We start from the raw sequence: 13,038 nt of genomic DNA, 5'->3' as shown, positions 1-13,038 counted from the left end.
GGTGAATTCCTCCCCCCCCCCCCCACATCGTGCCATAGTGTTCAATTCCACACACTTCAAATTTTCTTGCTTCCAGATGAGCTTACCAGAACAGAGACCTGGTTAATATTCTTTCCAAGAACTAAGTAATCTTAACTCATTTGCATAGTTTCTATACATTCAGGATATACATACAGGCATCAAAATCAGGTTTAGTTGAGAATCAGTCAACTTTGAACCATATGTACCATGACTGATGTGTTGGTTTAAGCTTGTAACTTGTCACAAAGGGGGTTGAAAATGGTGTGTTGTCTAATTCTTTATGAAGATAAATCATTCTGATGGATTTATCTATTCAGAGGACTGCTTTGTCTTTAATCCCCAAATGATTTATTCTTTGAAAAGAGGATTAAAGGATCAAGAGCTTGGGACCATTATTGGTGTGTGAACTTGATGGTTCTAAGCCTTAAATAAGTGTCAAGTTCAAAACTATACAAAGGGGTGCTATTCAAACCTTAAAAGATCTTTGCGCTATATGTAATCATGGATCTACTACAGGTCCATAATGTAATCATGCCGCTGCAAACATTAACAAATTAATCTTTGAAACATCCCCACCTTCAAAGGAAATTTTTGTCATTGATATTGCATGATAAGTTTAGATATATCTGAAAATGCAATGTATTTGTTTTGTTTTGGTATATTAAAAGTTCATATAGATTAATCATTAAGGAGGTAAATTTGATATATTCTAAATATCTGAAATTTATTTTACTTGCATTTGAAATGCAGGAAATCGTGGTGGCATTGCCCTTTAAAAACGTTGACCAGGAAGTTCTGTTTTGCCACAGCAGTGTGTACAGCTGCAAAGAGATGCAAACCAATGGGGGAATGGGAGCATTCTTTTCTTTTCCTGCGAATCTCCGACATCCATTTCTGTCTGACATGGCTTCTTGTTCCAGTCTACCAGTAAATCTTAGAACTCGGCTCAACTTCGTGTTACGTTTCATGGATAGGGTCAAAATGGAGTTGTCATAGTTTAAAAAAACATAGTAAAACAAAAACTTTTGGTTTTATGAAATAGGGCAGCACATATCAGCTGACTTAGTATGAACGACCTTGTGATCCGAAAGGTCAGGCACGGTAGACTGTACATACAATGGTTTCTTGTGAATCATGGGACAGGTACATGTAGACAGTATTTTTGCTATGAATTACGCAATTTTGTCATCTTGATTAGGGGAATTTTTTTTCTTCTTCAATTTTCTAATTCTAAATCAGCTTTTATGATTGATGTAATTATTTTTGATGTAATATAGTATGAAGTAAGTTATAAAAATAAATTATAGAGATAATGTTTGAGTTATTGATATTTGATTTATGTAATTTATGGATACTTGAGTTGTTGAATTTTCTCATACAAAAAAAAGCCTTATCGGAGTTCTTTAATGATATGTTCTCACTTCTCACACATATTCAATTCAAGAGATTGCTGTATCGATACCCTTAACATCGAAACAGGATGCAGTATCTGGTAATTAGTCTGAGTGTGAAATACGAACTTCAGTCAGTCATACATACGTTTATTTAACGAGACATACAATTTATGAATGAGCTCCCTCGGCGTAGTCTGCGTTCAGTCCCTACCAGTGATTTATGTACCGTACAGACAGAGGCCCCTGAATTCGAAACAAGTTGTATTTGTGCTAGTCTTCTGTGAAGACCCACTTGTTGCTCAAAGTTTCAACCATAGTCTATAGCTTCAGTCAATGATCATGTGAATAGTGGATATATTTTATTATTGAGAAAAGCAAAGTAGGATTTGTATATTTAGAGAGTTTTTTTATTATTTTACTTTGTACATCAATATGTTTGTGTGTATTTGGGGTTGGTTGCATTAGTTTTACAGTAGGTGAGTTCATATGGTAAATGGTAATGTTTCAATACCATTCATTGCCTTTAACATTCAAGAATTAAAAAAAATAATTACGTTTTGCATCAGCTATTTTAACGTTTTATAAAAGCAGGACTTGATGAAGTCTCTCATGTCGGGATTCCGGATGCAACAAGATCCTTGTTATGTTTCTATTGATGATAATTATTTCCCCTTTCTTCTCTTCTCTCATATGTATTTATTCGAACCGATAGATACTGGAACAAAGGGCCATGTCTGTCTTAGTGTTGAGAATTCGTAAGAAACTAGAGATTATGAAGCCTTTTGCTGGTGGTGCTTGAAATTAGCAAGAGAGGCTGGCAATTACATAAGCGTTTCCTTTTTTGAAACGTTTTAATGGTGGTCAAGATTTGATACGATTATAAAAATCATGTGATGAATTTTTACTTCACACTTTGTCTCCAGTGCATAAAGGACATGTTTTATGCCAAAGAATGTTTAAATTATTCGGCTTGATTGTATGATATTTTTACCTGATAGTACACACACATAATTAATTACCCACAAAAATATTAGTTATTAATTAATCACTATTATTCAAGTTTCAAAGAATCTACGTTCTACCCCAGCAAACATACAAAGATAGAATGAACATGTATGTAATAAGGTTATGGGGATATGGAAATTGTGGGTTGATATGGATATACATGTAAGGTCATTTTGTCTACAAACATTACTTTATCCCCTCATGCAGCTAATGTTATTTTAGGAGTGTCATTGACTCATGATATATGAGTGTGTGGTCAGAGTGGTTTCTTATGTTTCTTGTGGTCACTCTGAGAGGACTGAGGATCCTGGAGGAAATTTAATCTTCCTTGTCCAAAACTAAACAGGATCTTGCTTTTAATTTTGACAAAAATGACACCATTCTTGCTAAATGTTTCCTTTTCCTATCCTCAAATACTTCTATGAGTTGGGATGAAGGATTCGAAACCAAATGTTTGGTTAACATGGTTGTGGAATGATCTCTTTAAAACTTGTGGTTATGTTTTCTCTTTCCTCTCTAGCCACATTTGACCAAGATATAGTTTCGACTCTCAAGAGATTTCAATTCACTCTTGGATATTTTTACAGGGCTAAAGAGTACGGAACTTCATGTGGACATGACGTGTATTTGATTAGAATGAAATTACTAGACATTTTTCCAGCCCCACCCATGCTAGACCATGCAGTATATTTACCAATGTTATGGCAAAGTGTAAGAGAAGCGTTTTATAAAGCACCAATTTTAACAGTTTGACAAATAATTGTTCAATTATTTATTGGATGATTCATGTCATGATATCCTATTGATATCCATTGCCCTTTTAAGACAATATAATGATTATAAATATTAGAAATTAATTAAAAATATAAATATGAAATATAAAAATATAAAACTATAGATTGGCTCATTAATGAAAAATCAAAATACTGATGAATTGATAGATTTGATTTTTCATTTATTGATTATTTGGTAGCTATTAAGACAAAATTTCAAGTAAACTTGTAGATTCTGTTTCATTAAGATAATTTGAATTATTAAAACAAATAGAAAATTTTAGAAATCTATTATTTCCAGTTATTAAGGGATAATCTTTTATTTCCTCTAATGATACAGTACTTTAAAAAAGGTTGTAGCATATAGCAGACAATGAATTTCATTGGAATATTGACAGTAGTGAAACTGGCGCTGATAGGCTGTGCATGATTTTAAGTGATGAATTTGCTCAGCGCTAGAGCAGAAGAAGAACATACCAGTACTTCTTGGTTAGAATTTCTTCGAAAAACAGATTAATCACTTTCTAGAATGCAAGTTGACTCTGAATGCGAGTCCAGGGGGCCGTTTCATAAAGCTGTTCGTAAGTTAAGAGCGACTTAAAGAACGACTGGTGATCCTTTCTTACGCGCTAAACCATAGCCAGTGAATATACCAGTTACCACAAGAAAGGATCACCAGTCGTTCTTAAAGTCGCTCTTAACTTACGAACAGCTTTATGAAACACCCACCAGGTATCCATCTTACGATACTTCAGGCATTAATAGTAGGCACGATTTCAACTGGCTTCCTGGGGAGTGTTTCATCAACATTTTCATCCGACAAGTTGTCAGATCTGACATCTTTCTCTGATGTTGATTGGCTGAGAGGTAGTGTTACTATGGTAACTGTCGGATAAAATGGGACTTGTCGGATAAAATGGGACTTGTCGGATAAAACGTCCGACAAGTCCTTTCATGAAATGCCCCCCAGATCTGAATTATTTTTTGTCACCAGGTAATAAAACTTGAACTTGGAAAGCTTGTAAAGTTTCAAAGCAGACGTTAGTCTTTCTGGGCAATTGCTGGGTGCACTTTTTAGAACTTAGAAGAGTACTGTCCTGTTCAACTGTTCTCATTTTGTACTGTTCATTTGAATTTTTTCACTGATGTACAAAAATATGTTGTTAGGTAGATCAGTTAACAAATTTTAAAAAACTTTGTATCTAATATTTCCCTTTAACACACATTGTGCAAGTCTTTGGCTACTAAAAGTAAAGATTTATTGAGTTGACTAAATCTTTCAGACATTGGACTTTATACATGTACATGTATTATATTTGATTATTGAAATTAACCTAGTTTGATATCAGATATGTTTCGATTTCCAAATGTTGACAATGATCCTCATTTGAAGATTAGATATACTTTTTTTATTGTCTTTATCACTTAGACTAAATCTGACTTTCTCCTTGTGCAAAGTCTGCTGAGTGAATATTACTAGTTCTGTTAATATGTTATGTTATACTTTATCTTCATCATCATCTTTGAATCTGTGAAATTGGACTCGAGATGGCGCTGTTTACAAAGTTGTTAATTGCCTATGTACATTTCCTTGTTTATTTACAGTAATTTGAACACAAGCAATACTAACCAAGTTTAAACATGATCTATTTGTCTTTTAGTGAATTCTTGATTATATAAAGTGTCATTGAAAGTCAATTTTTTTTCTTTGTTTATTTTCTTAATTGACAGAAATTTGAACAGCTAGTATTAACCAAGTTAAAATGGGATCTAATGGCAATCACTCCAAATGCATTTCTTGAGCACATACTCCACCGGCTACCCGTCGACAAGGAGCAGGCAACGTTGCTAAGGAAACATGCCCAAACCTTTATCGTGCTGTGCGCGACAGGTAAGTCGAAGCCTGCCCTCTCGTAATTTTTCTCCTTTTTTCTTTAATAAGAACTTACTGTATATGACTGAAACAACTATTACATTGTTCACAGAAATAATGAAACTTAGAGATGTATGATGTGAAATTGTTAATTTGTAGTTGAAGATTGGAAGTGTTAATTAATTTAGACCTTAAATTCACTTATTGTAGTCCCACCTATAAAACTTTCTGTCATGCTTTGGTTTTTCTTATATCCTTGCTGTTCCTTGTCAAGTTCTTCCAGCAATTTCTTTTCATCTCATCCCCTACCTCTTTCTTGATAACCACTTCTCTCTCACTCCCGTCTTTTTTTCAGTCGCTTCCCAAAACTTTCATGTTTCTTCTTCCCACTGGCTTAATTTCAGCTCTTCCTTTGCCACGCTTTTCCGTATTTGAGGATGACCCTCACAGAAGTTCATCATCGGGGTGAAGTAAGTTGGTCTTTAGAGGTCAAGTTAGACGGTTCTTTTCTTCCTCCCTATATCTCCTGCTGGGTAACTATGTTTGACAGCTTAATGAGACTATCAGATCCTCCCCGTTTCCTGTACTTGAGGAAGAGGAGATCTTTTTTTTCTCTCTCGTTTGGTTTTAATTTCTAGGGACCCTCTTCACTGCTCGGTTGAAAACTTCCTTGTTCTGGCGATGCCATCAGGGGCATGGAGTCTGGGAAGTTGACGGATCCACGGGAAGAAGGCGTTGTCATTATCAAAGACTTGCCTTGTTTCTAGATTGAGATCTCGAAGAAAGATTAGAGCTGAGGCCTGGGTATGCAGAGCCCTGGTTCCGACAGTGAGCGGTTGTTGAAGCACTACCCCTGCCACAAACAGGTGTTTTAGTCATTTTTTGACCTAGTGTCATTTTAACTTGGCCTTGTTTATAATCATGAAGATGCTCATTACGACTCGCTTTGTAGAAGATTGTGACCAATTATCATGGGCTGTGGAGTTATTTCACCCTGTCTTGGTTTCAGGCGATGAGTCGATAAATAGGGTTAAAAATTCTGAACCAAATTCACCAAGTGCATGCAGCCTTTAATGATTTGTGAAGTGCCCTTTAATGGCCACACTGCCTGGGCTTCCCTAGACACAAAGCATGCTGGGAAGGTAATTGCCAAGGCGACAGTCAAGGGACAATGTCCGCCTCTGGAATTTCCACCTACCAGAGTTGGATCCAGGATGGGGGTCGGCTTGGGAGGAGGAGGAGTAGGGTAAATTAGGGGTGGGAAATTTCTGAAGCTACCAGATATGGTTTGTCCAATGTCAACCCTGGATACAACAAAGACGGTGACTGTTTCTCTCTTGCTCCAGGTCACATTGATTATTCCCAGCCGATGATGCTGTTGGCTAAATAGAGCCAACAGTTTGTCTCTGCCTTCACCCAATATTGCCCACTTCATGGTGCATTGCAAATGAAAAGTTAGGATTCTGAAATCATGGAGCTATCTCCATGCTGAAATCTTTAATGAATTCCCAACTATTGGAACCCTTATATCCCAATGCTGAACAGAATATTTGCACTTCTTTTAATTGATACCACAAGGACCCAAGAGTTTGAGGGTTGCCCCCTTGTCTGCTTATTGACTGCCCTGGGTAACCATGATACAGGCAGGTGGTCCTTGCACTACCCTTGTATTCACACACAAGCCAAGGTCATCCTGAACAACGTTTCATAAAACGTTTTAACACTTCTAAAGCCACGCCATAGTCCTGGTAATAACTCATGTTGCACTAGCCTCTTGTCCAAGTTTGTGAGGTGTACGATGACAAGCGAGAACAATGAGGAAGAAGAAAGGAAACTTGATTCCTTCAAGGCTTCATGATTAAGACATTCGTGTCACTGGTCTCGCCCCACCCTGCTCCACCTCCTCTCTCGTCCCCTCTCCCTTCCTCCAGCTGTGAGCCGTGCAGGAAATTCCGCTGGTTATGTTAGCATGCTCACCGGGAGAAACGTTGATCTGCGTAACCCGAGCGTAACCAAATCAAAAAGAGGAGGACACAAGAAAGTTCACAGAAAAAATGGCAACATGATTCTAACACGTATGTCCCCTCCTGTCCTTTGTGGAAAACCTTGCTTCTTATTAATCGATCGATACAGGAAGAATTGGGCGAGATGTGAGCCACTCATGATAGATGTTAATTGCTCCATTGAGACTCTAAATTCTTCATTGTAAGACTTATTGCTCGCATTGATAAGAGTACCAGCAACTCGTGATGTTACAAATTTCCAAGAATCAAGACATCCACAGGGACCCTTCCTTTCTTCTGGCAAATAGTTACATCCAAACATCAACTATAAGCTGATGTATCTGTGGTACAATACGGAGCCATATCTATTTGTTTCTAGCTATCGGCCTGTTACAATAGTTTTCATCGTCTGGATTGACGATGCCTCCCACTCTCAAAGAAACATCTCTGGCCTGATCGTTAATAACCCTCAGATTAGGCCGTGAAATGCTCATCAATGTCTGTTTGCGGTTCTAAGGCATGGCAAGAGAATCTATAGAAGAACTGAATTCTCTTATAAGAGCCGATTCTCTTATAAGAAGATACCATTGTGAATATCGACAGTTTTTACAGCATGTCATCAAATCTAGTATATTTCACTGCCAGCTCTTTGTGATCATTCCCTTACAAATTAGTCGGATAGAATCTTTTCCTGTCAAACTCCTTCTACAACTCTGTCATGCTTTCAATTTGAAGTGTCGTACAGAGTCATTTTCTGCTCTTCACTCCTGTCTCTCCAAAATGATTTAAAACCCTTCACGTAGCTCGTCAAGCCACAATTCTTTTTGTGAAGTCCTCTTTTTTTTCTCTTCTAGAACATGAAGTGTCCTTTCATGCTTGGACCAGAGGACACAGTGCTTCTTTTCAGAGATAATCTTCTCGCAGGCAAAAGATGGTCACCCCTGTTGCTACTGTAGTTTATCCTTGCTTGCGCCCCTGACAGGTCCCCAAATCCCCAAATTGGAGTCTGATTCAGAGTACATACTTTTAACAAATCTGATACCGGGTTTCCTGAGCCTCGGGCTCGGTCAATGAAGAGTTGAGGGCCACGCCCCAATTATGAAATTAACATGGAAGTGGTGTTTCGCTACTCCCGAATGACATCATGCTCCGTTGAATGTTCTGAGGAACTCCAGCTTGCTTGGTTACAAGAACTTTGTTGGGGCGCTTTGTTTACACTCGTTCGCATTCTTGCGTTAGCTCGGGGACCCTTCTGTCAAGTGGATCTCAAAATGTTTCTAAATGTCACTATTTTTCTTTTCACCCCCCCCCCTCTTTCTTTTTTTCATCACTAGATCTTGTTCTTTGGTTTTCTATGTAATAGGCCCCCACACACACACACCAATCACTAGTGGCAAATGATATCTGTAACAGCCCTTCCCATAGGAATCTTTGGAAGCCAGTCAAGTTGCCCAATTTGAGGAAGCATGAAATAGTCCTTACACAGCATTCAAATCTTACATTGTGCAAAGCATATCAAATTGCTCATGTATAGTTTTGGATAAATCTTTGTGATAATGAGGGGGGTTTTTGTAATTTTTAATTCTCTTTTTTTTTCGGAAGGGGGAGGGGGTAACTCCAAATCCAGGGGGCAATCAGTTAGTTTTTAAATCTCATTTATCCTCAGTTAATTGCCCCCCCTGCCTCTATCCCTTTAGTATTATTATTATTATCTCTTCACTCTTTCTTTAATACTTCAATCGTTACTTTGTTGAACTGATGGTATAAGAAATTAAAGGATAATTTGGTCTATGTATTTGTATTTAGTCTCAACACCCAGTTTAGGCCTCACTCAATCTTATTAGGGCCAGATCCCCCTGTGTTCTTAACATTCCTTGCCATTTGATTCAATTCTGTTCCTTATTCAAATGGAATGAAAGGAAGAACAAGACAGAGAAAAGAGGGGCTTAGAAATCATCAAGAATGTTACAGAATGATAACAAATGAGCAAGATTAGGCCCGATGTCATCTTTATTTCTGGGGAGTGTTTCATTAAGTGTCTCGTCAGTGATTTCCAGTGTCTAATCTGCTCTGAGCCAATCAGATGCAAGGATTTCAGTAGCTTATAACAATTGTCTGTGAAAATCAATGACTATTTTTGCTTTATGAAATGCTACCCAGAATCAGATTCTAGAATTGACTGGAGAGATTAATAATGAAGAAAGGGTGAATGAAAACATTTTATAATAGAAAAAGGGGGATTTTTTTGTTTTGTTTGGAAAGGTCAAACCCCCATGCCCACCCATGTCTTATGTACTCTTTCTCTCTCTCTCTCTCTCTCTCTTTCTTTCTTTCTCTCTGTTTTATTCTCCCACCCTCCCATACAGAGACCGTTTCTAATTAGAATACAAGAAATGGAATAAAACCTTGTTCTTGGAACATTAGGATTCCATCTTTCACTTTAACAAAATCAGTTCCCACGGTCGGCCGCAATATCAAAGTGCACACAAACTTTGATTTTATTTGTACATACATCCAAATTTTTCTATGGCCTATTGGTTTTTCATTTAGTCATGCCATGTCAACTTTCATTTTGTCAGAATAAGGCTTGGAGAATGGAACCGTAAGATTAAAATACAAAAATTTGCATTTTTTTCCTATCTGTCTTCTCAGTTCCATGTTTAGTTAGGCATTCCATTATCAAAGGAAAAAAATGAAAATTTTCTTTTCATTTTTTTTTCTTTAATGCCTAAATATGAAACAAAGTTCAAAACCCGCCCTTTCCGAGCTAGACTTTGTCAAACATTGCAAAAAGAAGAAATTCACCTTGATTCTACAATATTGGTATGGATAATTCATTTCTTTTTTGCTGGGCCTGCCGAACTGGCAAGGCATAGTTGATTTGCGTGGGATTCCTTGTACGTGTTCCAAAAAGGAGCTTTTTCTTCATTTTGATCATTTTGTCAAATGCTACACCTCATTAGATGTTTATTTTCATATCTCCTTGATCTTTTCATTTTGCATTTTTTTCATTCTTAGTCGTAATTTTGAGATCCAGTGTTTGAGCTATTCATAGGTTTTTTTTTCAACCTTTAGCATTCAAGGGCCAGGCAGTCTGGAATGTCCCTTTCTCTCTCTCTCTCAAAATTCTCTTACAATTATCAGACAAAAAGGTCACACACATACAGACTTCTGAATTGTGAAAACGGTAACTGTCTGATGTGGTTCACTTGCAGCTAAAATCGATTTCATTAGCTGTAAACTAGATGAATGAAATTGAGTTTCTACTTGAGTTTGATTTTATCTGACGTAAAATTGATTTGATCCAATTTGGAAATAGTTTTATCCCACTCATGAGTGAATAGGGCCTTTATATCTCACTGGGAATTGCTGGTATCTCATTCAAAAATTAACCTCGGTGAATCAACCCCAGCAAGGTTCAACAATGAAGTAGATAATAGGATGATTGCTATTTGTTTAAGGTTATTAAATAATTATTTTCTCTCCCCTCCCTCTCTTTTTATTACAGATTATAATTTTGCAATGCAACCCCCTTCGTTGATCGCTGCCAGTGGTGTAGCAGCGGCAGCTAATGGACTTAGAATGCAAATCCCTAAACTAATGGATCTCCTTCATAGAATAACCAAAATTGAAACCGTAAGTATCCGTTTCTTTTTCAAAAGTCATTCCAAAATATCAAGAGGAGGGTGTCTTTGTCGTGCTAGATAGGGGAACTTTGCAAATCCAAGTGGTAGTTCTTGAAGGCTTTTTTCCTGGGGTCTGGTTGTTGCACCTTCGACCTTGCACTTCAAAGGCATTTTAGCTTCTACCTGGTTGTCGGACTGTCGCTCATTTCCTTGGCCACGGTGATCAATTAAAGTCTGTGACAGGTTGCCCTGAAAAAATGGTAAAGATCTCCCTACTCCAAAGGGGGTAGACAAGATAGGAGCAAATACTATGGATTGATGGATCACAGATCAAATATGAAAAGATCAAACTGGAGTGGCCTTGCGATGGGTCTCATTATATTTAATTGAACCCTTCATTTCATGTGGGGTATTCAATTTGGGTCAGAATTCTTTTTAAGGGGGTTGGTACTTTTTCAAGGCTGATTATTCACTGATTATACTTTTTTCTAAAAAAAGATCACGATGACCGTTGATTGCTCTGCTTCCGCTGGGCCAGCTCCCGAACTAAGTCTAAGACCAACCCCTGGTTTTAAAGTTTTACGAAGGACTCGGCATGCATCATTGTTTTTGTACACTTGGAAATACTTTTAGTGCCATCATCTGCTAGTACCGTTATTGGAAATATTTTAAAGATATAGAGCTATTGCATCACTTCGAACATTACTTGTTCTTTCAAAGGGCAAAACATTCAGGATATTTACGTTGCCTACAAGCCGAATTTCCATAAGCCGTTTCAGTGAATTGCGATTCCTGCTCGGGCATACGGTCCAAGGCACCTCCTAAATGGAGTCCCAGCGAAGGAGTAGTTACCAAGACAGTTTCTGTCACTTTTAAAACTCTGTCCCAATCTAGAAGAGGAAGTGTGTATTTTAGAGAGTAGTTGCTTCCACCCCAACAAACATGCTTTACTGTGGAATGGGAGCTCCCTTAGCAACTAGACAGGGAGCAACTAGACGTATCCGTGATAGTCGCAACAAAAGCAAGCCCAGCCTCTTAACTCTTTCTTTCTTCCCTTCCTTGGTGAAGCCTTCCTGAGAACGCTTCTCATTAATTTCCAACATAGAGTGATTCTTTTGCATTAACTCTGATGTAGAGATTTTTCTGGATTCATATGAAAGAGGAAAAAAACCCATTTCCTCTTAAGATTCCTTCAATTTAGCCCGGTGTGATTACCAAATGGCTGCCGAGTGTAAAAGAAAAGGCTTTAGAAAATGAAAAAGCAGATTTAAACAAGCTCTATCAAAGTCTGTTCATGAGACTACTCGTCAGGCACGGCCTACCAAAGCAAACCTTGTAATAAACTCTATGAATAGGCCTTTAAACCCATCCTCAAACATGGCCCCGTTTTTTGTGTCAGTTTCCTCCCGCCCCCCTTTTAGTACACATTCCTTCTTTAGTTTGCAAATTTAGCCGCATAATGGATCGGTTGATTGTCTCCGACTTGTCTAGAATTGATCGTTTCTTTGATGGCATTCTTGTATGTCTAATTGAAACACAAAGGAGGAACAATTCTCTTTTTGAAACGCAAAAGATAGGGTTGGGACTTCTGGTACAATGCACATGCCTTCCTTTTTAGTCTTTGTACCAAGACTTCCTCACTTTGTTTGTCTTCTAAACACAAGACTGATTTGAGAAAAAAGAGGTGTTTGCACCTCTCGTTTAAAGAACAGTGCAAAATTTGCACTGCCAAAAAAAGATTCCTGTGCGAAAATGGGAGGAGGGTTCATCATCTCGTTCAGCTCTTGATTGTACTACTGTAGACCCGATTCACTAAAATCTAAATGATGTAAGAAATCTTGTCACTTTTTGTCAGTGACTATTTGTGTTTGAGGAGGGAGTTGTAAATATAATGAGCAATTAGTTGTCTTCAACTTTTTGTAACATTGCCAATTTGATAACTTCATAGATTATGATGAAATTATTGTCTTCATAAATAATCATTGTCACTTAAAATTTGATTTCAAGTACTGTCAAATATAGCATCACAATCTAAAATGAAATCTAATGAATCATTAAATAATTTATTAGTTTATCTTATAACAATCAATCCCCAGGGTTTCCCATTTTTGACAATAGAGCATCACATCTCGTAAATTGAAGTAACAGAAGTCGAAATATAAAAATACATTGTTTTTATCAATAATTTTTTTTCCTTTAATGATTCTAAGAACATGTTTGTAATTGATTGTCAGTGCCATTGTTTTCTTTTAGAAATGGAAATGATCAAACCATATGTCAGTTTTGAGTTGAAATGAAGGCCATGGATAATTAATGAACTTAAGTCTGTTCAGACATGCCAAT

General features: G+C 37.3%; 1 protein-coding gene across 1 annotated transcript in view; it reads left to right on the top strand.

Moving 5' to 3' along the window:
• The window catches only part of LOC129283182 (G1/S-specific cyclin-D2-like), a 33,922-nt gene that overhangs the window by 5,367 nt on the left and 15,517 nt on the right, over positions 1 to 13,038 (top strand). The window contains exons 3-4 of the mRNA XM_054919018.2: positions 4,925 to 5,084; positions 10,578 to 10,705. Of these exons, the coding sequence (XP_054774993.2) occupies positions 4,925 to 5,084; positions 10,578 to 10,705 (288 nt within the window). The remainder of the gene's footprint in view (positions 1 to 4,924; positions 5,085 to 10,577; positions 10,706 to 13,038) is intronic.

This window comes from Lytechinus pictus, unplaced genomic scaffold (assembly GCF_037042905.1).
Source record: "Lytechinus pictus isolate F3 Inbred unplaced genomic scaffold, Lp3.0 scaffold_20, whole genome shotgun sequence".
In the NCBI taxonomy this organism is placed as follows: Eukaryota; Metazoa; Echinodermata; class Echinoidea; order Temnopleuroida; family Toxopneustidae; genus Lytechinus; species Lytechinus pictus.
This window is presented reverse-complemented; position numbering and strand designations above follow the sequence as displayed.